Genomic DNA, 26,079 nt, shown 5'->3' on the forward strand with positions numbered 1-26,079 from the left:
CTTGTACATGCTGCCAGTTAACTGCAGTACACACAACCCAGTTAAATGAACGGAAATGTTTTCATACACAAACAGCCTATTATCAGATTCTACAAAAAGAGAGGTTGTTTTACCTTGTCCTTAATAAACACCAGCCACATTTGCTCAAATGCATGTTTATGCTCCTATAAAACATGATGGGTGCGAAATGAAGAGATGTTTCATAGCTGTGGAAGTCAGAAATACAGATGCACGCAATTATAATAGGCAATAGGAGCCGGGACTACCTTTAATCTAGCTGCTTTCCAGTCTTCGCTGTTTAGCTATTAATTTGAAGAGGAAAATGTCCTTTTAAAACCTCTTTATAATCTAAATTACCTTTGTAGAGACACAACATTTAAAGTGCATGCTTACTCTCTTGTCTGACAAGGAAGCTAGTCATTTCTGCTGATTGGCTGTGTATGTTGATGGTTGAGAGGAGGATAAAAACATTGTTCTGATAAACTGGAATCACAGCCTGCAAACAGCAGAAACATACTAAATCAGTGTATTGTAAAATCAGCCTGTTATCAGGTAAATACAGAATGGTGGGACTGAAATATGGAAAATATATTCTTTCTAGTCAGTTTCACACACCCCTTTCTTTCTGTCCATGACTCTGGTTACATTGTCCCATACTGAGCTCATGACATAGTAGACATGACACGTCATCCATCTCAAGGAACTCCTGAAACCTGGAGATGATCAGGGGGACATGTCCTCTTTCTCTGAGACAAGATGCCCCAATGAGAACTTCTCATTCACATATGTGATCAGTAATCAGAAAAGGCAATTGTCTATTATTATAAAGAAGACCAACCAGTATGCGCTCACTGGGAAAATTGTAGTGATCTCTCCAGTCCAGATTTTGGAGCGGGTTTTTGCCTTCTGCGGCAGCAAACTTTATTAGTGCACAGAGGGAAATCTCCTGGAGAGATAATATAAATAGTAAATATGTTATTATAACATAATAACAATCCCATCAGTGACCAGTGATCAGACCTGATCATAACTACCAAATATTCATTAATATCAGGACTTTCAGGAATTTCACAACTCTTTAAATGCCACTGTTGTTTTTTACACACACGCACAAACATTTCTCAATACACATACAAAACACACTCTGACATCCATACAACACACCCACACAATTTTAGCAGCATCATTTATTCAACTGGCCTGCAGTGCTCTATAATACAGCAAACAGAAAATATGAAAAGTATTTGCTCCATAGGCTAAACATGAGAAAAATGGCACCATCTGGTGGAAAATATAAAAAATTTGAATTTTGAAGCTTTCATAGTTCATAGTTTGTGGTAAATTAAATGTACAGTATATTGAACCTCAATTGTTTGAGACTGATTTTTTTTTTTTTTGAACAAAATTGAAATAAATTCTTAGCATTGCATGATCCCAGGAAAATAAATTTTTGAAAAACTTACATTACTGTAAGTTAAGCCTTACAGTATTCCTGGAATGTCATTAATCCACAGGGTAAATACATTTTGTAATGATAACTGCATTCAGTATATAAAGTGTGTACTAGTGTCCGACAGATATATCGATATACCGATATTAGACTTTCACCGATATATCGGTTTCTGCTTATATGTTTACCGATATGCGAAGATATGAAAACTTTTTTTCAGAACATATAATGCAGAAAACAATGCTTTAGAATTGGTGTCATTACGTAGTTTGTCCAGCAGAGCGCGCTCCGACTCCATTGTTTACAGAGCTGACTCTGAACTGATGGTGGCTCAGCAGACAGGGCGGAGTTAACTGCCGGATTTGAGAGGTGTCTTTATTTTAATGGTCAGCATTTGACTGATACTAAACATACCGTACTGATGTTTATTTAGCTATTTATTTTATTTGAATGTATCTTTTATTTAAATGTCCAGCTATTGACTGATACTAAACATACAGTACTGATGTTTATTTAGCTATTTATTTTATTTGAATTTATCCTTTATTTAAATGTCCAGCTATTGACTGATACTAAACATACAGTACTGACGCCACTGTCATGCGGAACCTGTTACTTTTCTCCGCGATGTCATGCTGGCCTAATCACAGTCGGTTGCAATTACCGGGTAAAGCACTTTATTAATAATTTTTCAAAGATTACAAGTCGGATTTCGATTTATATTTCAGGTACCAATCATTGCATTTATTAGAATTAAAATATTATACTTTCTTTTTTAACCACACAAATGTCTCAGGTGAGACAAAACGCCTTCAGATTTGAATGCTACTCAAATTCAGCTCACCGAGACAAATTTCTGTCTTACAGGAAACTTGTTATTAGCTAGTCACATTTGCCAACCAAAGGCATTCTATTAACATAAGTGAAATACCATCTATCCTGTACATTTAAAGCATTTAGCAGCAGCTCTTTTCCAGAGTGATTCACAAAAAGCCAAAGTTGTGCAATAATATTACATCTTTGTCATTTAAGGTGCTATATGAAATATTTTACTGTACTAAATCATACAATGACTATAATGTCAGAGAATTAGGATACTAAGCTGAAATACTATCCGATAACAATGCTACTATTTTGAAGTTTCCATTCGGCAGTGGGCGTGTGTGATCCCGCCCACTGCCCCCTCACCAATCACATTTTGACACCAGCGGGTTGCCAGATATGAACAAGATTGCTGGCAAATAACACTGCGTGCTGCAGCCATGGAAACCAGCAAACGAACTGGACCAGAGATAACAGATTCCACCCGACCTAAAAAGCCTCGCCATCCGTATAAAAACCACCATGACAGAGATGCCTTTGGAAGATGGAGACAGTTTAAAGCCCAGTTTGACTTTAAAACGGATTCCGAGTTGGCTAATTTGCATGTCAACATTCTAGCAACCCGCATAAGCTTCGAGTATGGGGCGGGGCGGACAACTCCAATATTTTGAATTTAGACTGCAGTTCCCATATCAAACGCTTGTTGTCAATTTTACATAAGGCACCTTTAAAGGTGCACTCAGCAATTTTCCGAATTAAAAAGGTTTTACCCCTAAAGAAAGGAATAGTACATTTGAAACATGTTAAAAACAATGAGCACTCATATGAGATGAAGACTCCAGTCACAACAGCAACCTTATAAAAGCTTTTTTATTCTACATGGAGAGGGTCCTCTCATGGGGGCTGCCATGTTAAACTCACACGACCAGCCGAACTACTAGCATAAGGCGCGTTCATCCCATGTCGTATTTACCATAATTATGAGATTCCGACATGAAAAAGCATTCACGTCTTTGTAGAACTGGTAATTACAAGTTGTAAACTCAGAATTCAATGAAAGCTCCAACTTGACAATCGTGACATCATGTAAAAAATAAGAAAATATAGAGGTGAATAAATGTAGTGATAAACATTTTGCTGTTATCAACAACAAAGCCATTTTGCCATTATAAATATTGGCATAGAAAGGGCTGAAGACTTGAGCTCGGAGTAGATCCTTCAGTTGCCATCTCATAATTAGGACAATATGAGAACACACAATTAATCCCAGTAATCCACCATTATTGGACATGTTTACTCATGGATTAAATGAATCATGGCCGACAGTGACTGCATTTCTACAATAGTGTCAGAAACTGAAATCTGTTTGAATAGTGCTGCATCCATCCCCCAAGGTGTCAGTATCAGTTCAAGATGACAAACAAAATAATTACGGAGTTACATTTTTATACCGTTTAACAGCACTCAAAAGGAGAATAAAAACATGCCTTAATAAAAGAAAAGTTTCTTTCAGATTTTTTATTTTTCAGAAACTTCAGAACAAAATGTTATAGGATCAGTAAAAAAAACAACAAAAACTCTAACGGTGATTCAGTCAGATGCATTTCCATCGTCCTCATCCTCCTGAAAAACAAGATAATTGTAAATTTAAATATGCTTTTTTAAATATTTTTGCTTATGTTAATATAATAATATCCATGATAAAACAAATATTAATGATTAAATATACATCAGTACAGAACGTAAATGTTTAAACAAACTTCAAAACACTACATTCACTCAGATCTGCTCATTACTGGTGGCTTGATACCGCTTCATTAAAAGAAAAACATGTGATAACTAAAAATCCATCAGCTAAACAATACCAACTTTGCGTTCTTGGTTGCCTGTTGCGGTGGCTTCAAAATCATGGATGTATAGAGTAGCCATCCAGTTCACCATGGACTTCTCAACTAGCTCCGTCTCCATAATGCTCGGATAAATGTGCTTATCCTTAAAAGCAGAGATAGCCTCCTCCTCCTCAGTCCATTCCAGAGTCTCATGGATGCCATCTCCTCCAAAACGTTTGTTGTATCGGTCAAAGTGCACTCTCTCCAGCACTAATCCAAGACCTGGTGCCTTAGGAACATCAACTTTATCCTCTCCCCAGCTCCTCTCCATCACACCCTCAACCACATAACCTTTAACCACAGCGATCACCAGACCGATCATCTTCCGGATCTGGTGCATCATGAAGCTCTGGCCTCTAACTGTGATGACAGCAAACTCAGCTTCCCGTTTTACAAAGGGCTCACCGCAAGACATGTGAGTGATATAGCGCTTGGCGCTAGGGTCCCGTGGACCCTTTTGTGAGGTAAAATTGTGGAAGTTGTGGGTGCCTTTGTACAAGTTGAACAAAAAGTTGACCTTCTGAAGGGTCTCTGAACTCACACGGAAAGACATGTCCTCCTGATTATTGTCTTTTGGGGAAAACGCCATGGTTGGAAGCATGTAGGAATACGTTCTGGCATCACAGTTGTTTTTGGCATTGAAGCCACCCGTGACTCTCTTGTAACCTGCAAGTTTGAGGAGATTTTTATGTGATGTACAGATTTCCGTCATTCAACACATCACCCCAGACTGTACTCCAATTAAAATATTTTAAACAAATATATATATAGTTGAATAGGAATAAGTCACCCAAAATTAAAATTCTGCCATCATTTTACTCACCCTTGTGTCATTCCAAACCTGTATTACTTGTTCTTCTGTCGCACACAAAGATTTTTAGAAGAATATCTCAGCTCTTTGGGTCCTCACAATGCAAGTAAATGGGTACCTAAATGTAAAGATCCAAAATGGACATAAAGGCAGCATAAATGTAATCCATACGACTCCAGTGGTTTAATCCACGTCTTCTGAATTCATATGATAAGTGTGGATGAGAAACAAATCAATATTTAAGTCCTTTTTTACTATCAATCTCCACTTTCACCTGAACATTTTTCTTCTTTTGTTTTTGGTGATTTGCATTCTTCATGCATACCATCACCTACTGGGAGAGGAGGAGAATTTATAGTAAAAAAAGCACTTAAACATTGATCTTTTCCCTCACCCACACCTATAATATCACTTCTGAAGATATGGATTTAACCACTGGAGTCTTGCGGATTACTTTATGCTGCCTTTATGTGCATTTTCAAGCTTCAAAATTTTGGTACCCATTCACTTGCATTTTGAGGACCTACAGAGCTGAAACATATTTTTTGTGTGTAAGTTTAGCGATAGAAAGTCATACACATCAGGTATGCCATGAGGTTGAGTAAATGAAGAACTATCCCTTCATTGTCATTGTAGGGTGAACTATCCCTTTAAATTTGATCTCACACAAAGCAATAGTATGTCTTCAGAAAACTTGGAATGTAGCACTCGATCCATAGGCCACTTTTGGGATTTTAATGGTGCTTTTTTTTGTCCTCTCTGAAGCTTTAAAGCTTCAATCCCCATTTATTGTAATTGCAAGGAAAAGAGCGACCAATACATTCTTCAGAATTTCTCCTTTTGTGTTCCTCAGAAGAGAACACCATATGGGTTTCGAACAACATGAGGGAGAGTATATATGACAGAATGTTCATTTTTGGGTAAATTATTCCAATAGCAGTAAGGGTGACCAGTTACAGGACCGAACACTTTAACTGACGTACTTTTAACTTGTTTTATTGTTCACCTTAAATGCAGATTTTGATTAAAAAAAAATCCAATTAACACCAACTACTCACATAGCAAAGCTCAAGGTCTGCCATACCTAAAATTCTAATGTGTGGTGGCAAATGGCCGTTTATTTTGTCCAGGACGTTTTCAATCATCCACAATTTCAGCGAGACAACTTGACCCACAGCAGAAACACCCTGTTAAAGCAAAAATAAATAGAGATCAGCATGAGCTACTACCTTCAAAGAAAAAAATCAAATATCCACCTTATCAGTTCGTGCACATCGCTGAAAAGACATCTTCTTCATGTCATCTCCATGGCCCTCTGGAATACAACCTGCTGCGATAAGGGCTGTAACCAGTTCATCCTCAATGGTCCTGAACTGAGAGTTCTTAGCATTTCTCTAGAGGAACAAGAAAACACACATAACCTATGATTTAAATGTCTTGAATATACTGTACCAACAATGTTAATCACTAAAATACACAATGAAAACTCACCTGCATCCCATAATACCCCTTGCCAGAGTATGCCATCAGCAAAGCGACCTTTTTCTTGGGGAACTTCTTGTCACCATTCTGCTCTGCTTTAAGCTTCTTGTCTTCGTGCTTACTGTCAATCAGTGCATCATCCGCTGGTCTTTTCAAAGCTTTGGTTTCGGCGTTATTTGAATCCTCGTTCATTTTGCAGGATATGCTAAATCTACGACTCTTCGATTTGGGTTCTGGCCACCCTGAAAAACGTCACAGCTCTGTGTACGTTAGATGAACATTAGGGAATGACATCATAATATAACGTATGTTTATAGAACTCACCTTTATTTTTGAGAGCTGGAATAATTTTTTGACGTGATAAAACATTAACGATCCGACACAATTTCAGCATGTCATGACCAACTCCTCAATGAGGATATCACAGCTGTTTTTGAGCAAAACTGGCGCGATTGCGTGCATTACGTTCACTGGTTTTACTCGATAAGTGGCGACATTTTTTAATAAAAAAATAAATAAAATTGCAACGTAAACTCAGTAATACTATATATTCCAACGCAATAGCTTATTTACGTCCACTGAATCCTGTATGGACACACGTGGAGTGATTGACCTTTAACATCTCGCCGAATATCGCGTGAACTAAGGTGGGTTGCCAGATTAACTTTAATTAAACGTTTAAATTTTTAACAAAAAATGATCGCAAATCGTCATATTATGTAACGAAAACACTGTAAATAGTACATTGCAAATACTTAGAAATTTATATTACAAATGATTAATTTCAACATTAAAAAATGGAAGCATTTCACTATTGTTCTGAGACTGTTTATGTTTTATATCCCAGTGTATGTACTTATTTTTTTTTTTTTAGCTTTATATGTATGTTGTATTGTATAGCCCTTTATTATGGTATAAGCCTATATTTATTATTATAGGCTATATGTCTACATGGTGGGCCATCATTCAGTTTAGTCTATAAACAATCAAGACATCTTTTAAATTTTCCTCTTTTATTGGTGCTGTACTTTTTAAAGCAAAAAGAAAGTTACAACTTATAGACATGAAACGGTGTGTATAGGTCCTTTTATTCCTTACACAACAGACAAAAGTAAATGTTTATCAACAGTCAAAATTGGAAACTTTCATATTTTTTCTTTGGTGGGGAGATGGTAACAGAAAGCAAATCCTCATGCGTACAAGTTTAAAGCAATCATTTATAATCCACATTTACACTTGATACCAAGAGTAGAGAATAAAACAGATGCATGTCATTATTATTGTAGAGTGGAAAGAGACTGTCGGACATCAGTGTAGTGATGCAGAAACAAGTTTTAGTGTCTGTACATCAGTCAATAACAGATATGACCTCAGCTACATCCTGACAAATGCTTCATCCTGTTCATAGTGACTGAAAACGCTAATATGCATCAATGTCCATTTTGGCGCACATTTACATTTGATGGATGAGCTTAAACGGGTGTTATTAATTTGATGTATTTTAAAAGCACAATATAAATACACTTTATTGGAAAGCACATCTTAATGCTGCATGATCCTCATGTTATTCAGAGAGAGAGAGAGAGAGAGAGAAACAGTTTCTCTGGCCTTTGGAACTAACATTAACTGCTTATGTCCCACTTAATGACACTACACTTCAGTTTATTCAAAGAAAACTATGTACAGTATGCACACATGATTCTTATAACACACACACACTAGCTAGAAGTAAATCTAAATCTAATGTCCATTTCACCGCATCACAGCATGGTCAAATTGAACCAATTAAAAACAACAATGCACTGCAGATTAACTAACAATATGTAAAAAAAAAATTTAAAAAAAAAAAGCTCTAGAGAAATATATTTTTCAGTATTTTTTTTTTCTCTATCTTCAAAGGCACATTTTTAAATTTGTTTTAAATAGCTTCAACAGACACAAACAAACATACCACATTTGAAATAAAAGGCAAAAGAGCAGTGACTCTGAACTTTACGATGAAAGTGGTAAATGGTGGCGTTTCTACTAAATTGGTGAAGCTCATGAAACCTTTCAGGAACATGTCCAGGTCATCGATCACCCCAAATTCAAAATAAAGAAAACTAAATTATAGCTTATACATCTATTTCTGAGACCATAAAGATTGAAGATAAAAAATTTGGTGGGAAATGGCTTAAAATAGGCTTCATTTTAATTATTTTTTTTAATGTTTTTTTTTTCCTTCTCCTGGATTTAGGATGAAATATGACCTGGACATGTTGTTGTGACATTCAACCAAATGTTCTGGTTACTTTTGAATGTCTTTTTGCTAATATTACAACAGAGCCCTCAAACAGTGCAGCAAACTCGAATAGACTGTCATCTTAAGACCTGTCCTTGAAATACCTGCTTCAGATAATACACAGCCCACATCAACAACAATAACAACACATCTCTATGCATGCACAACCCAGAAGTAGTACATTCTGTTCTCAAACAAAACACTAAAATGGGTATTTAAAATGTCCCAATTGAATCTTTGTGGAAATCAGGACCAGCACTGATCACCAAAGAACACATAGGATTGTAATAAAAGGTAAAATCGAGAGTTTCTTATTAATTCTGCCCTGCTTTGATGCAAACAATAAATTAAACCTAATATTGAACTGGCAAAAATAATCCTGCCACTGTTAATACCACCATTATCTAACTAGAAAACACAGAATCGTTCCGTAAATAAAGCATATCTTACAGAGCAGCGTTACTAACAGCTACATGACTAAAATTCCTCTTAAACAACTAATATTATATTAACGATGCACAAATTTAGGACTCTTTCGTTTGACCTCTTTACTTGTGTTAGCCCCTCAATCAGTTTAGGTTCTGAATCTGTTCCAACACATGGACTTAAAAAGTAAAGCTACATTCATACAAATGATTGCCAAAGACAAAACAGAGTAATAGCTTTTTTTTTAAAGAAGGAAAATGCAATCAGGCCATAAGAGTTATCCAAACACTACATTCATTTAAGACATTTTAAAGAGGAAATGGAATTTGCCATGTTCTTAGTAAACATTCACTTAAGTGCTACAAATGTTTTTGCTGGCTTTGCACCATTTCCTTCTGTGAAACAATGGGAATGTCTTTTACGTAATTGGCATACTAATTTGTTTCATGAACAGCCTGTTACTTGGTCAGCCAATTTATAATAATGGTCACTAATTTAATGTAAGGATGATGCTTATTCTCCAGCGAGGGATAGACGAAGTTGGGCCTTGGTAAATCTAATAAAATTCACATGGTGAACAAAATTGCCATTTTGCTTGTCTGAAAACATTCATCCAGTCATTATGTCTTCATCTGACTAGACACTTGGAATTAAACCAACCAAACAAAATGACTTCAAACAAAACCAAACCAAAAAACACAAAGCAAAGCGAAACAAAAACATACAGACATGCTCGCACACACAAGAAGCATCCCCTATAGGTCAAATGTACTAATAATTCTCTTAAAATGATTTGATAACTTCTCTCTGGAAGTTAACATGTAGTGAATGGGCAGATAATTAAATACAAACTAAGGAGAAAATAAGGATATTGGGGTGGGTAAACTTTGTCAATCAACTAAAATTGCACAACCCATTTTATAACACGCAACCACATTCTCAACCCCTGTTTGAACCAACGGATCACAAAGCATGGGACACGTGACAAGGCTTGTCATCTTGTAGTACACACTTGACTGGCGATTGGTATGTACACACTTGTACATGGTGGATTACCAAGCTGTGGAGACGTGACCACTCAGTGACAGAAAAATCTATCCTCTTGACAATATACAAAGGGATCAATCTGTCATTCTGGCTCTGTGACGATATAAAGGGGCACCAGGTGAACACTGCCAACTTTTAAAGTCTCTCCACCATCAAGTATTATGACATCAGCTTTCAGTCATATTAACTTAGTCCAAGGACTGTTCCCTCCCCTAAAGCACTTAGACAAAGATGGATACAACAGTTGCAGGGGGCAGAATGGGAATCTTGGCCATTTAACAGCAGCTTGGTTGAGAGACTTTACACACAGATGCCTGATTGCAAGGCGGTGAGACGGCGTTCGATGCATTGCTTACCTGTGGGGAAACACCACAATTGTTATGGACATTATCTTCAAGATCAAAGATTTCCACTTCTCAATACATACACTATAAAACACATTCAGGAGTCTTTCAGTAGTTTGAATGTGTGCTTCTACTCACACTTGCTAATGCTGAGGATATCGGCCTGTTCTGTTAGTAGGAGAGAGAGCCCCTCCATAAGCAGCAAGGCCTTATAGTAGCGCTGAACTGATGCTGATCCCTGATGAAACATCTCATCCAGAGCAGCGGTCTGTACCTATAACACCAGCGCATACAAAGCTTCTTACTGTATATACATACACCTGACAAACAACAGTAACATCAAAATGAATCTCTTTAACAGCAAACAACTGGAATGCAAGCACCAAATGGTTGCAAAAGCAATAATAAAAGGGCAAGAGAAATGGAGAACTATGCTCACAAACATATTTAGAGAATAACATTGCTTCTATGCCTGAGAGAAAAGGAAAGAGAAACGTTGGAGTCAACACTAGTTTGTACCATCTGTACAGTGTGGCTGAAGAGGAGCCTTTCAGCTGTGATGCTGTTGATGTGGTCCATGAGTCTGTGTTTACGAGAGAAGAATCGCTCCAGCTGAGCACTCAGAGAACGACAGGACATGACACTGGACTTATACAGGTCATTCAGCCTTCTGACCACTGAAAAATAACAAGTGAAAATACTCAGTATTACCGTAATTTCCGGACTATAAGCCGCAACTTTTTTCCCCACGCTTTGAAACTCGCGGCTTATACAATGACGCGGCTAATATATGGATTTTTCCCGCTTTCAAATTTTATCAAAAATAAAAAAAAAAACATTCTGTGACGTGCTCAGTTCTTTGGTGGCGTGAAGCTTTCATTAGACCAATGAAATTGCCGAACGGGTTAAGGTCAAAACAACTTTTTTTGTTTACTGTTTAGATTAAATCGAGCGCGCTCAAACTTCCCATCATTCTGATTACGGTAGTAATTTTGTCACCCTCACCATGGCAAAGACATGGAGAAACGCATATGATGCTGCTTTCAAGTTGAAGGCGATTGATCTGGCTGTTGGAAAAGTAAATAGAGCTGCTGCATGGGAGATGTTGGAAACAGCAGCGTGATGAATTGACTCAGTGCAAAAAGACAACTAAGCTGAGGCTATTCAACTCCGACACCGAAGGAGATGACTTCAGTGGTTTCAGTGCACAGGACGAGGAAGATAGTGACCAGTGACTTTCTTGGTAGGCTACTGTTTACTGCAAATGTTTTGTTACAAGCCGTGTGTGGCAGCGGGGGCGTGGTCAAGCGCCCGTCCGGGAGAGAAAAGCGGTAAGGGCGCTTACACCTGAGCTAAATTATGTCTAACACCGGTGTCTAATTTCAGTAAGCATGGGGAGAGCGGCATAAAAAGGCAGCAGCCACAGAGCTGAGAGAGTGACACACGTCAGTCTAGTGTTGGCGCATAGAAGAATTGAGAAACTTTATAAAATTGATTGTAAACATTGCTGTGGCCATTAAAAGCCTTACCTGGAACGTCAAGTGCCCTGCTGAAAACTGTCATACTGGTGCCCATGTGACAGTTTTCCCAAGAAGGACACGTGAAGCAGGGCACTTGAAATTAGACACCGGTGTTAGACATAATTTAGCGCAGGTATAAGCGCCCTTACAGCTTTTCTCTCCCGGACGGGCGCTTGACCACGCCCCCGCTGCCACACCGTGTTTCGTTAAAGCCTGAGTAAAGTTAATTTGTTTCAATGTACCGGTAGGCACCTGCGGCTTATAGACAGGTGCGGCTTATTTATGTTCAAAATAATATTTTATTTAAAAATCAGTGGGTGCGGCTTATATTCAGGTGAGCTCAATAGTCCGGAAATTACGGTATGCCTAATTCACACAAAACCTCATCTACTTGACAGGAAAGCTAAAGTTGCTGTTGTAAATTTGGTAATTGCTTAGTAATTGGAGCCAACATACATTTTCAAGTAAGGAGTACGGTCATGACGAAAAGAGAGATTTTCTAGACTGCTGACCTTGTTTGACCGTAGTAGAGGGATAGAGCTTCCCCAGTTTGATTCCTTCCATGGCTGTGTGTAGTGAAGATGACAGAAGCTCTGCCATCTTCATGAAAAGCACCAACTGCTCTGCATAACTGACAGAACACAAACAATCACATTTAACATTTACAATACCAATCTATGTAGCATTTGATTCTAGATCTACAGTAAGTATATGAATTGATCTATTTGTACAGAAATAAACAATTGTGTTTAGAAACAGATTTCAAATTGTATATATCCTAATGGACCGTTTTTGCATCCATTTGAGAGGTTTTGTAATTTTCACCCATGTAAATGCACGCTAAATGGACATCTTGGATTGCTGCACCAGGTCTTGCAGTTTTATAAGCATCTTTAGCAGGAGCGCTGCCTTTTTAGATACCATGTTAAAGGAATATTCTGGGTTCAACACAAGTGAAGCTAAGTCCACACCATTTGTGGCATAATGTTGATTATCACAAAAATGTATATGGACTTTTCTTTAAAAAAGCAAAAATCTGGGTTACAGAGATGCACTTACAATGGAAGTGAATGGGGCCAATCCGTAAACGTTAAAATACTCAGTTTAAAATATATAGTCAGAAGATGTAAACAATGTGCATGTAAAAGGTATAGTTCACCTAAAAATGTAAATTCTCTTATCATTTACTAACCGTCATGCCATCCCAGATGTGTATGTTTGTGTTCTGCTGAAGGAAAAAGATTTTTAGAAAAATATCTCAGCTCTTTAGGTCCATACAATGCAAGTGAATGGTGATCAGAACTTTGTAGCTCCACGAATCTCATAAAGGAAACATAATATCTTCAGAAGTAATATAATAGATGTGGGTGAGAAACAGAACAATATTTAAGTCCTTGGTTTTACTCTAAATCTCCATTGAAAGTGAAAGTGAAACTAAACAGACACCACATGTGACTTTCATATGTAAAAGTGAAAAAATAAATACAAATGTACTAACATTTTGATCTGTTTTTCACCCACACCTATTATATTGCTTCTGAAGATATATATTAAACCAAGTAATCTTATGGATTACTTATGTTTCCTTTATGTGATTTTTGGAGCTACAAAGGTCTGATCACCATTCACTTATATTGTATATACCTACAAAGCTGAGATATTCTTCTATAAATCTTTGTGTTCTGCTGAAGAAAGAAATTCATTTTCTTCTGGGATGGCATGAGGGTGAGTAAATAATGACAGAATTTTCATTTTTGGATGAACCATCTCTTTAACATGATTTTAGTGTGATAAAATCGCTTACTAATCTTTTCTGTGTATGCATCGTGATGACGTAAGGCTGTAAACCCTAAAAAAACGATTTAAACAACCTTGCAGTTCAAATAATACACACATTTTAACAGAAGAATTAATTTAAGTGCTTTTATAAAATTATAAGCTTCACATTTCTGCCTTTACAGACTGTCAGTTCTGTGGGTGGGCTGAAAAAAAAAAAATCTAGTATTTGTACACAGCCCTGGCTCTGTAAATGGGACAAGTGGAACAGACCAATCCTACAACACTACTCCAGCCAATCAGTAACAGGGGGATGTTCTTGCACATGCACAGGATGGGAGCAGAGTGAGAGGGAAATTCATTAGAAGATCGATGGCAAATCTGGCTGATGCAAACTTTCTAAACTCCAAGGAGGACAAATGGCTGAGAAACAGACCAAGAGAAAAAGATCAGACGAATATAAATGAAAAAAATGAGGATTATGATAAGTCAAGGGCTAGGAGCCACGTCAACATCGGCAAGGCTTTTCAGCAGTGGACAGACCTCCGAGAGGTAAAAGGCTTGAAGACGGATGAACAAGTTGCCCTTTTTCTTCTCGATAGGTGGGTAACATAAATTTTGTTATGTTTCACAAAACTATATATGCTGTTGATGTGATGTTAGATTTAGTAGCAGGAGAGTTGTGAGTGTCTGGAGCTGGTGTGTGTAAAACCGTCTCATGTGCATTAATTTGGGGGCGGAGCTTCCAAAGGAGCACTGAAGGGAGGTGTATGTTTGTTTTAGGGATGTCCCGATCAGCTTTTTTGGCCCCCGATCCGATATTTAAATATTATATATCTGCCCATACCGAGTCCTGATCCGATACATGTATTTGGCTAGATAATAGAGCTGCAGACTTTTTTTTGTTTGTTTACAAAAATAACTAAGTAAAAAAGTAACTAAAAGATGTCTTCAGCTTAATGCATTTAACTGCATTTAAAAGCATTTTAATAAAACTCACATATAAAATCAACTTCTACTAAGAATGGTGTAATAGATTATTTTAATTTTAATATTCAGGTACAAAAATAAATCACAAATCCACAGAGTTCTGTATGGATGAATAGAAATCTTACATACACTTACAAATTCTGTAAACAGCTTGACTTGAATAGTCACAACAAAAAATGTATTCTATAAAAACTCATTCAAAATTTTGCAATTCCACTTAAAAGTGGTATATATAATTACACTTGCACTCATGTTAAAAAGAGTAAAGCTAAAAGTGCTCATGATTGCTCAAAAGTCTCTATCACTCAACACAATGTCTGATTGTCACAATGTATGTCATGAATTTGCATGTTTATTTGTTGTTTAATTTGTTTTTTAACCTGTTAGCAGCCTCTATATCCTCTTCCTGTTCACCGTGCAACGAGTCCGAATAACTACCGTAACGACGCTAGAAAATGGGCAAATTAATATTCGTACATATGTAATTCTTACACATTTTTAAAAACAAACTGTCTTATTCGTCTCATTCTGAATTCAACATTCTGTCATGCTTCAAGGGCTGAGAAACCACTCATTAATTAGAGGAACAGTGTATGTGTGATTGCCTGCATGCAGCAAAAAAGATCGGCCCTAAATCTAGGCACAATTGGCCGATCACGGATTTAAGACGAAAATCGGCTGAATTTGATAGGCGGCCGATCGATTGGGACATCTATAGTTTGTTTTGGCAGTTGAGTTCAAATGTCAACAGTGTTTCTCAGGAATCGCTGAGTGCACCTTTAAACCTTCCAAATATTGACCCCATTCACTTCCATTGTAAGTACATCACTGTGATCAAAATTTGTGCTTTTTTTCAAAGAAAATGAGGAGCGAGTTGCAATAATTTTTGTGGTAATCAACATTATGCCACAAAGGCTGCCAATTGAGCAGTTCATTAAATGTGTTAAATGTTAATTAAATGTATTAAAAAAATTTTTTAGGAAATGTTTGGTGTAAATAACCGTAATAACACAGCACAATCTCCTCACCTCCACTCTCGGCTCAGAGAGCTGATCTGATCGGCGACCAGGCTCTGCTGCCGTAGTAGGCCAATGGAGGACTGTTCTGCCTGGGCAGCCTCTCCACCCCTAGATTCTGCCACCTCCAATATACAGCGAGCAAAGTCCAGCATGAACCGGAGCCTATGCACAATTTCTGTGTGTTCCTGCTGCAAATGTAGAGAGATACCATGTACCAGATGTGCACCATGTACCCAAATAATTCTCAAAAACATGCACTACAAACATACAACTGCAAGCTTGCTAGTGTGATTTTATTGGATTGTGCTGTACAGGACACGGTATGGATTAAAATAGAAAAACAGTCAATTTGGTGCTTACCTCCATTAGGGTCTCTTCTGGTAGTTCAGGGGCTTCAAAAGTAACAGCTGAGATGGGGTCAGTGAAACCATAGCGTGGACTGGAGGGCCCCTCGTAGCCGTCCATGCATTGTGGGTAGCGATTGGTGAGGGACCCCACCGGACTAATGGAACTTGAAGATCCTACTGTGAGACACAGAGGAGGTCAGGCCAGAGGTCAGGTCAGTACTACCCTGAGGGTTTCATGTTAAATTAAGGCATCACAAATACAGATAAATCAATGAAGAATAATAAGTAAAAAGGAGAAAATTCTCTACCGGAGTACTTTCTTATGCGAGAACTCTGTGGAGGTGTCCCTCCATTGGGTGGAGAACCCACGGTGAACACCGCTCGAGCTGGGCTACCTGAACCCACTAAAAAAGCTCCACTACCATGGGGTGCTGTGAAGCAGAGAAGGGAGAATGTGAGAAGTTTCAGAAGAATGCAAAAAACTAGTTTACAGAATTTGTTTATTAGGGGTTCAAGCCCAAAGCGCTCAAACCCTATTGTATTTGGCAGGATTTTTATTAGGGGCCAAGCTCTGTAGGTGCTATTGTTTCTGTTAGTGTTCTTTTTATTATTATTCTTCTTCTGTATAAGTTTCCTATGGCAGCTCATAGAACCATTCGGGGGAAAGTTATGAAATTTTGCACACAGGTAGAGGATAGACTCCCTGATAATTGCTGCTTGCAGCTATATTTATTATTATTATTCTCCCATTAAACTGATCATGTAGACCAAACCATAAGGCCTAGAGACATGAAACTTTAAGGAATGTTAGTATTCACACAACTTAGACATACACATGTTCTTACCCCAATGGGCCAATAGGTGGCACTATAACAAAGGCAAACACGTTTTGGGCCACAACTCTGCAGCTGTAAGGGCTTGTATCAAAAGTCCCCTTTCCTCTGAATCCTTGAGTCAGCCCATGACATCTCTGATTATATTTCCATCTATAATTTTTTTGCGCCATTTGGAATTGTTTTAAAAACCTACTTTTTCAAACTTTGGTATACATCATCTACAGACCCCTCTAACAAAAACGTATCAAAATAATTTTGATACCTCAATTCGTTCCAAAGATATTAACGATAAAATTCCTTCGGTTTAAAGTGATTTGAGTAATTGATCCATATTTACTCATGCAAACTCCAAACATAACCAAACTCGATATACATAGTCAACAGGACATTTAGATGTCAGCAAAGTTTAGTACAATTCTGCCCAAGGGGGCGCTACAAAACAAAAGTTATAACTTAGCAGCAGTTTGAGTTACAAAGTTTTGAAAATATATGCATCTTCTTTAGTTCAAATGCTAACATGTTCTTAAAAAAATTAGACGAATTAACAAAAAAGTCCAAAGGAAATCAAATTTCAGCACCTTATAAATCATATTGGGAATTGGTGAGGGTTATGGAAATTACTATACCCAAGCAGGGTGTCAACTCGAAGCAGCATATCAAAGTTTGTGACAATCAACCACATGATGGCGCTATAATTAGCTAATTTGTGTTTTTGCTAATAACTCCGGAACGGTATAGACTACAATAAAATGTTGTAGCTTCTCTGAATCCACCAGTGCCCTCCAATGATATAGCCCTCCCATTGCTTGCCGGTGTAGAAAGTGTCCATTTGGTTGAACCACTTCCACTTTTCCTTGATGGTTCTGTAGTCACTCATACGTTTTTTTTTTTACTTTTCCCTACACTGTTGGTAGGTCCGGTGGTAGCCGTGTGTGGCCAACAGCCGAGACACTTCCTGTAAGACTTTTCCGTTTTGCTTGTTGATAACGAGCGGAACGCGTGGTTTTGCGCACAGCCATTTATTTTTACAATTCGAAAGTCGTGTGAACAAATGATACTGCTATCGCTGTAGCTAACTTTAAAACTTGCGGGTTGATGTCCTGTGTCGCAAATCCAGTGACGCTGGTAGTGACGATTCTCTCTGACCAATCACTGATCTGCAGTGTTTTGATGTCACATATTGTATCAGCTCGGCTCGCTTGGATCCTCGACCGAGGTGATACAAAAAAAAAGTACCAGGTACCATCCACAGTGGAAAACCCCTAAAAAGCGAGCAGAGTCGAGTCAAGTTGTACCGTGCAGTGGAAAAGCCCCATTAAATGAATATCTCCGGATCAGAATATCATGAAGATCTCATTGTTGGCTTGTATGACTCAGGTCAGTGAGCAGCCTTGTAAGTATCACTGCAGTGGAAACTGCCTAGCAACCAAGTGAGCTCATCTAAGCACCCAAGTAACAAATCATATATCTCTGGGATAGTGATCCCAAGAGATATCGTGTAATGGCAAATGTTCCCGATCATAGCAGGTTCATACACGCAGTGTTAATGACATGCAGTGACACAGAGACATACGCTTTCTCTATTTCTGTGTAGAGATAAAATTATGAAACGAAATCTCAAAGGTTTTGCTTCATGAGGAATAAGGGCTCATGTGTTTAATCAAAGAGCATTAAATTCTGTGCAAAATAGAAGAAATCAGTACAGAAATATTTTACTATTCCATAATATAATGTAAATATAATAACTATATATTTTATTTTTCTATACAAACATTTTTAATATAAAATAAATGAGTTCCAAATCAAAAACAGTATAAATGTATAATTTACCAAAACTAAAAGTTTACCAAAAGAGAGACACTGTACAAGTATTTAGAAATAATAATATAATATATTTAGAGATATTAAAAAACATTATTTTTCATTCATAAGTTTTAAAGCCTTAAAAGGAAATCTTACACTGTCTCCCTATTATATTATTTGATTTATATATTTGATGATAAATATGCAAAATGACTCCTTAAAGTGTATGATGGACACATGCACCTTAAGAAATATGAACGTTTATATGAGAATTAATCGTGAAAGCCCTAAAAGAGACAATTAATTGACATAAGCCTAAAACAGACAATTAATCATCATCCAAATTTCATAATCGTGAAAGGAGCATCTTTGTCATAATCAGGGTTAAACAGATTATGGACCTTAATTGGAAAATCATGTGTTTGTTAACATGCTTATCAAAGAGCTCACCTGTGATGTCCATGGCTCTGTCAAAATTGAGATTCTCCATGCTGTCTCTATCTCCTATCTGTCCTCCAAACGCTGCCATCAGTAGCACATCAGACAGGCGGCCAGCACTCTGAGACCTGCCACAACAATGGAAAGGAAACAATAAGGTATGAAGAAAAGCAGGTGGTGGGAGCTAAATTTTATCTTGATTTACGAGTTCCTAATGGAACGATATATTCTAGCTTTTGCTTTTACCTTCCAAAGCCTCCCTGAGCTGGCCTGAGTCCCTGCTGGGCCAAAAACGTGACCATGTTTGGGGAACTGGGGGGCTTGGGAAACTCAAATGAGGGCATAGCCTGAGACTAAATAAAATCAAGGTTTTTCAATATTATTATTATTTGCTTACATTTATAATTCAATCAGTACATGTGCATACTGAGGTCATTTGATAGTGTACACACAAACAGGTAGAATTCAATCTTACTCTGGAAGGTGAACCCAGGATGGTTGGCAGGGGGCTGCGTTGCATAAGTTCACTAAGCCTGGGAGAGGAGTGCAGGGTCCTAAAGGGCATCACATTTCCCTGAGGGACTACCACCGGGTCTGAATGCTGCTTTCTGATCTTCTGCCTGCACCCCCCTGTCGCCTCAAGCAAACAAGGGGCGCTGTTGAGCCGTGTGACAAGGCTCTGTGGCTGCTGGGTCCGAGCCTTCGTTTCTAAACATGTGCAGCCAGAATGTTGCAAGGCATGTCATATTAAAGCAAATAATTCAGTGGAACATACCTTTACTAATCACCTCAACTACACCAATTCACATCATTCCCTCATAATTTACTCCCCCCTCATCACAAACATGTATGACATTCTTTCATATGCAGAACACAAATGGAGATTCTTAAAAGAACATTTCAGCTCTGGAAGTCCACACAATGCAAGTGAATGGTGACCAGACCTTTGTAGCTGAAAAAGTAATCCATAAGACTCCAGTGGTTAAACAATATCTTCAGAAGCGATATAATAGGTGTGTGTGAGATACTGATCAAAACTTAATTCCTTTTTTACTCTTAAATCTCCACTTTCACTTTTACATCTGAAAGTGAAAGTTAATTGGAGATTTAGAGTAAAAAAAGGACTTAAATATTGTTCCATTTCTCACCCACACCTATTATATTACTTCTGAAATATGGATTTAAACACTGGAATTATATTACTTTTAGGTTTCCTTTATGCGATTTTTGGACCATCAAAGGTCTGGTCACCATTAACTTGCATTGTATGGACCTACAGAGTGGAGATGTTTTTCCAAAACTCTGTGTTCTGTTGAAGAAAGAAAGTCATCCACATCTGGGATGGCATGAGGGTGAGTAAATGATAGAGAATTTTAAATTTTCTGTGAAATATCCCATTAATTTATAAAATTCAAATTCTGAGCAGAAATGGAAGTAATTGATTTGATTAGCAACAGTTCCCTTCATTAACTTCATTGACTTCCAAGAAAGACAAGGGAAAGTAATTGCACTATGTAACGCTGATATCCTTTTAAAAAACAACAAAAGAGTATGGCAACAGAGGAAGGGTGCTTTTACCTCCACCTCGAGAGCCCCTGTGACCCATTTCTGCACCTGCTGTGCACATTTGGCCTGGTAACTCCGGAATGGTGCCAACTTATAAGACGAGGGGAGGAGGAGAAAAAAAACCAGTTCTTTCAGAAACAGTTGCCAAATTATTTTTAGCTACAGAGATACGAATTTAGTAAGCCAAAGTGCCACTCACACTGTGGAGAGAGCTGGAAGTGTTTAGCACCCCCCGTAGACAGTCTACAGGGAGTGAGGGCAGAACCAGGCCCTCCAAGCTGAGGAGGGGAGGGCCCTGTTCGTCCACAGGTCAGAGAACTCCCACTACCGCACCTTTGGACTGTGCCAGACCTGAGAGAGAGAGAGAGAGAGAGAGAGAGAGAGAGAGAGAGAGAGAGAGAGAGAGAGAGTAAGTTCCACGGAGCAATATACAGTAAGACGTAAACTCGTCAGATTCCTAATGTATCTCTATATAAGGGAGTGCAAGAATGCAAGCGTGTGGATTAACCCACCGTGGAGATGGAGAGCCCTCTTGACCCGGGAAATGGAGGTTCTGCTCCATGCGCTGGTAGTTGCGTATCTGTGTGGGGACTGGAATGGGTACAGACTGCCCATAACTGCTATTGATACTCCCAGAGAACTCATTCGGCCCGCTGAGAATGAGCCGGAAATAAAGTGGGAGTGGGAGATCCAGAGTAACAAAATGATAGAACAAGAGAGAGCGATAGGGAGACAAAAATGCCAACACAGATTAGAACGGACATTAGTTTATGTTCAAGTTCCTGATCAATAAAATTTAAAAAATTAAAATCTCATCGGAAATGTTTGGAGACGCAGAACTCTTTTCACAGCAAAACAGTAAAACGGTCGGAGTTCTGTCAGTGTCTTTTGTGCCAATGGTTTTATAGTTTCGCTTCTCCTAATTTGTTTTAATATACAGTAAAATGATCCAGTTGATGTTTCTACAGGCAAGAGATATTTTATCCTACACAGATACATGTCAGATGACCCAATAATTACAAAAATGACTAGTTATTTTTGTTGTTTTAATTTCAATAATTTTCTATCTGCTTTTAGCTTTTAATTTACTTTGCGTTAATGATTTTAGTTCAGTTTATGAACATGTTTTTGAATCAGCAGCTCTTGTCTTCATTAAGTTTTGTGCGTGACTTTTGGTTTCAAGGGCTGTGTTTAATAATGGAAGGTAACAGGACGATCTGAGCCAATCAAAGATGCAATCCTCCAGCCAACACTGGACTAATGTCCCCTGTAGGTCTGAAAGCACCAGGCCCTGATCCATTTTCAATGACCCAAAAACCAAAGAGTGACAGGAGCAGCCACTATCAACCAGGAAGATATCATTCTCTGTCTTGGCTGATAAATGTTAAAATGTACTACTCTTAAATGACCCACAGCTCCTGCTCATAACAGACTTGCTTGCAGCAAACACACATGAAATAATCATCATGCAAGCCAACATCATACTCCAGTGCTTCTCAACGGTGTGTCCAACCTGCTTTGTTCTTACCCGCTGGGTCCAGGAGAGCTGCTGTAGGAGGGGGAGCGTGGAGGAGTCTTGCCTTGACTGCATTGACCTCCAGAAGCCAGAAGGGAACTCCTAATGCAGGGCAGAGGTTGAGAACATTAGCAGTAGAGTCAAGCTCAAACCTCACTCTAGATATGCCAGTGCGGCAGAGAACTTAATTCAATTTTATCTTACCAAACTGGAAATTAATTTTGCATATTGTCTACACAACTGCTTTGAGATTGTTTTCTACATAGAATCAGCTTTACTACAATGCCCAAGAGAAACCCGGCTGTGCCCTATTGTTTATCACTTTTCCCCTTTTTGCCACTTTTGTTGCAAGCCAGACTGAAACTTGCATCGGAAGTGTTAAATGCACCAATGCTCAATCGGCCTCATTCATGAAACACAAGCAAAATAAATTTCAGTGTAAATTGCTCGTAAAACCATTCTTGAGGATTTTTCGAAGGTGTATAAACACAGATTTCGCAGTTCCAATCGACTCCGATTCACAAGCTCTCGATTTATTTAGATTTCAATTCATACAGGTGAAGTTCAGTTAAAATGTCCATTTTGCTTAGATATAAAAAATATCCAGGTAATTCGTTTTATTATACAGAGGACCTTCTAACGGGGTACATTGTGAAAACAATTATTTTACTAATTATATTTGATTAGTTTTTACTCATGATATCTTATTTTCTATTCTTTTGATACAATTTTAGCTTTTAAAAAATAAAAACCAAAATGTTCTGTAAAGAGCATCTGTATATGAGCGCATGTTAACCATAGATGACTCGAAAGCTTCCGTGCTGTGTGTGATTTGAATTACAGTAAATGTTTATTTTGGTCACACTTTATATTAGGTGTCTTTAACTATTATGTGCTAACTTTAAAATACATAAAATACAATGTATTGATTGTGTAACTACATATTGTTCTGCAAAATTCTTACAAGATTCACATATGCTGCTACTGAGGTTGAGGTGCAGTTAGGTTTAGGAGTAGGATAAGGGGTTAGGGTTAGCGTTTAAGGTGAGGGTTGAGTTAGGTTTAGGGGTAAGGTTCACAGTATAACTTTGAAATGCAAGTACTTTAAATGCAAGTACAATACAACAACACGTATGTACATCATAAGTACATTTTATCAAATACTAAATGAATAGTAGTTAAAAACACCTAATATAAAGTGACCCAATTAATTTTTTGTTGTTGTTTTTGATTAAAAACTGACTTTAAAGAACTGAAAGGATTTTAAAAAATACATTATTTATTGACAAATGGATTGCGTGGATCTCGTCTTTAGACACACTACAAGGAAAGAGACAAACCAAACATTTACTCTCAGCACACAGTGAAAAGATCTAGCTGCTAAACTTCTTCACCCCTAAATTACACAATCACTGGTGAGTGAAATGATTGCAATGCATCGGAAAATCTATTTTTTCACCCAGACCTAAGATAATTTTTCACAGAAATTCATTCTGTTTGCATTTCATTAATAAGCCCCAATAAGTTGCAGTAGGAGCGTTAAAAAGGTATATTCACCCAAATATGAAAAACATCATTTACTCACCATCATGCCATCCCAGATGTGTATGACTGACTTTATTCAGCAAAACACAAATGAAGATTTTTAGAAGAATATCTCAGCTCTGAGCTCAAGAGTGTTTTAATCCATATCTTCAGACGTGAGATGATATGTGTGGGTGAGAAACAGAACAATATAAAGTCATTTTTTGCCAGAAATTGCCCAGTAGGGGGCGATATGCATAAGAAGAATGTGAAAGTTAAAAGTTAAAGTGGAGATTGACTGAGCAGGAAAGAAAAAAAAACAAAAGGACTTAAATGTTGATCTGTTTCTCACCACACTGGCGTCATATGGATTACTTTTATGCTGACTTATTTGAACTTTGGAGTTTCAAAATTTTGCCACCCATTCAATTGAACAGCTGAGAAATTCTTCAAAAAATCTTTAGAGTTCAGCAGATGAAAGAAAGTCATACACATCTGGGATGGCATAAGGGTGAGTAAATGATGAGAGACTTATCATTTTTGGGTGATCTATTCCTTTAACCGCTAGGCAATGGCTTCAACACACTGTGTTGACATACTGGCAGTTTACTGTAGGTTATATTAATTCACATTGTTGTGTTATGGGAGTCACATTACCCTGAAAAAAGTGTATATGACCAACTTTGTTGGTGACGCATAGAAAACATATTCTCTCTAAGGGAGTTCTTACCCACTATACATCAGACTGTCCTGGAGAACCTTTCCTGTAGGACTTTCACAGGTAAGCTCACCTATAGAAGGAGACAGAAAGAGATAAAGGATTGACAGGACGAGTGCGGGAACAAACCCTGAATCCAACTTTTACAGTTAAGTCAGATCATTCTCTGAGTAAGACAGAGGGAAAAGAAATGAAGTTCTCTCAGGAGAAATGCTGGCTTACTAGAGAAATGAGCAGGAACCATGACAAAGTCATCTGTGTCACAGGACGAGTTCTTGCTACTGCTGCCGCCACCGCCACCACCTGAGTCCTTCAGCAGGAAGCCTGGAGAGTCTTGTGTCGGGGAGGCTAACACCTTTGCACGGACCTGTTGGATCTCCGCAAGGGATTGCTGCCATATTTGGTAGAGGATGAGATCATGTTATGACAACTGCTCATATGAAGGTGTACCCTTTCTTCTGAATTCTTTCAAAAGCAGGGTTCCAACACCTTTTGACCTGTGAATTCCATGACTTTTCCAAGATTTTTTTCAGTCGTTCGTGGATAAGAATAATTTTTCATTTTATTCCAGAACTGTTTTCCATAACTAAGATTGTCTTTAATTTCCATGATTTTTCCACACGTGGGAATCGGAATGTCAAAATTCCCTCATATTTCAAGGTTTTCCATGTTCTAAATGTATAGACTTGACCTAACCAGGCATGCCTCGGTAAAGCGGCAAGTCATAAAAGCATAAAAGTTTTTGTCCTAGCCGGTCACATTTGTGACAAGCAACAGGACTATCACATAGTTTCTACATCTGTGGTGTCATGCAGAGTGGCGATGCCCACAGTGAAATCTCATTGGTCCAAATTCCACTTCAGAAAACTGTATCTTAAAAAACAAATATTTGTTTCTAATTGCTGACGATTGTGTTGCATTGTGCAGACATTTCACTATACGGGGTGGGCCGGCAAATTTCCGTGCTTGGCTAAAGGGATAGTTCCCCCAAAAATGACAATTTTCTCATTTACTCACCCTCATTCCATCCCAGATGTGTATAACTTTTTCTTCTGCAGAACACAAATGAAGATTTTTTTAGAAGAATATCCCAGCTCTGTAGGTCCTTACAATGCAAGTGAAAAATGATCAGACATTTGTAGCTCCAAAAATCACATAAAGGAAAAATAAAAGTAATCCATATGCTTCCAGTGGTAAAATCCATGACTTCTGAAGCGATATGATAGGAATGGGTGAGAAACAGATCAATATTTAAGTCCTTTTTTACTCTAAATCTCAACATTCACATTCACTTTCAGATGTGAAAGTGAAACTAAACAGGCATCACATGTGATTTTCAGATGTAAAAGTGAAAGTGAGATTTGGAATAAAAAAGGATTTAAATATTGATATGTTTCTCACCCACTCCTATCATATTCTGAAGATATGGATTTTACCACTGGAGTCATATGGATTACTTTCCTATACATGATAT

The 26,079-nt window shown here is 37.9% G+C and overlaps 2 protein-coding genes across 3 annotated transcripts in view; both read right to left on the reverse strand.

Moving 5' to 3' along the window:
• Positions 1–3,161: 3,161 nt before the first annotated feature.
• On the reverse strand, positions 3,162–7,068 carry LOC127625305 (pseudouridylate synthase 1 homolog). 2 transcript variants are annotated; one of them, XM_052100513.1, is made up of 6 exons: positions 6,779–7,068; positions 6,464–6,696; positions 6,229–6,366; positions 6,057–6,159; positions 4,142–4,827; positions 3,162–3,895 (listed from the first exon to the last, which is right to left on the reverse strand). In XM_052100513.1, the coding sequence occupies exons 1-6, from the start codon at positions 6,846–6,848 to the stop codon at positions 3,863–3,865; spliced, it is 1,263 nt and encodes a 420-aa protein (XP_051956473.1). In that variant the 5' UTR covers positions 6,849–7,068; the 3' UTR covers positions 3,162–3,862. The 2 variants fall into 2 exon arrangements, with proteins under 2 accessions (XP_051956473.1, XP_051956474.1); XM_052100514.1 differs by having other exon boundaries at positions 6,464–6,714.
• Positions 7,069–7,465: 397 nt separating this feature from the next.
• Positions 7,466–26,079, reverse strand: part of LOC127625204 (serine/threonine-protein kinase ULK1-like) — a 28,658-nt gene continuing 10,044 nt past the window's right edge. The window contains exons 13-28 of the mRNA XM_052100339.1: positions 24,828–24,996; positions 24,618–24,678; positions 22,376–22,465; positions 21,360–21,500; positions 21,047–21,198; positions 20,860–20,937; positions 19,757–19,989; positions 19,528–19,634; positions 19,294–19,409; positions 16,513–16,635; positions 16,218–16,381; positions 15,867–16,045; positions 12,585–12,703; positions 11,072–11,229; positions 10,691–10,826; positions 7,466–10,564 (exon numbers count right to left, since the gene is read on the reverse strand). Of these exons, the coding sequence (XP_051956299.1) occupies positions 10,509–10,564; positions 10,691–10,826; positions 11,072–11,229; positions 12,585–12,703; positions 15,867–16,045; positions 16,218–16,381; positions 16,513–16,635; positions 19,294–19,409; positions 19,528–19,634; positions 19,757–19,989; positions 20,860–20,937; positions 21,047–21,198; positions 21,360–21,500; positions 22,376–22,465; positions 24,618–24,678; positions 24,828–24,996 (2,082 nt within the window). The 3' untranslated portion in view covers positions 7,466–10,508. The remainder of the gene's footprint in view (positions 10,565–10,690; positions 10,827–11,071; positions 11,230–12,584; positions 12,704–15,866; positions 16,046–16,217; positions 16,382–16,512; positions 16,636–19,293; positions 19,410–19,527; positions 19,635–19,756; positions 19,990–20,859; positions 20,938–21,046; positions 21,199–21,359; positions 21,501–22,375; positions 22,466–24,617; positions 24,679–24,827; positions 24,997–26,079) is intronic.

This window comes from Xyrauchen texanus, chromosome 31, assembly GCF_025860055.1.
Source record: "Xyrauchen texanus isolate HMW12.3.18 chromosome 31, RBS_HiC_50CHRs, whole genome shotgun sequence".
Lineage (NCBI taxonomy): Eukaryota > Metazoa > Chordata > Actinopteri > Cypriniformes > Catostomidae > Xyrauchen > Xyrauchen texanus.

Excerpts from the sequence above, each read along its gene's own strand:
- LOC127625305 (XM_052100513.1), bottom strand. The coding sequence starts at position 6,848 with ATGCTGAAATTGTGTCGGATCGTTAATGTTTTATCACGTCAAAAAATT. Across the intron at positions 6,697-6,778 it reads TCCAGCTCTCAAAAATAAAG|GGTGGCCAGAACCCAAATCG; the intron begins GTGAGTTCTATA and ends GACGTTTTTCAG. Across the intron at positions 3,896-4,141 it reads CAGGCAACCAAGAACGCAAA|GAGGATGAGGACGATGGAAA; the intron begins GTTGGTATTGTT and ends CTTGTTTTTCAG.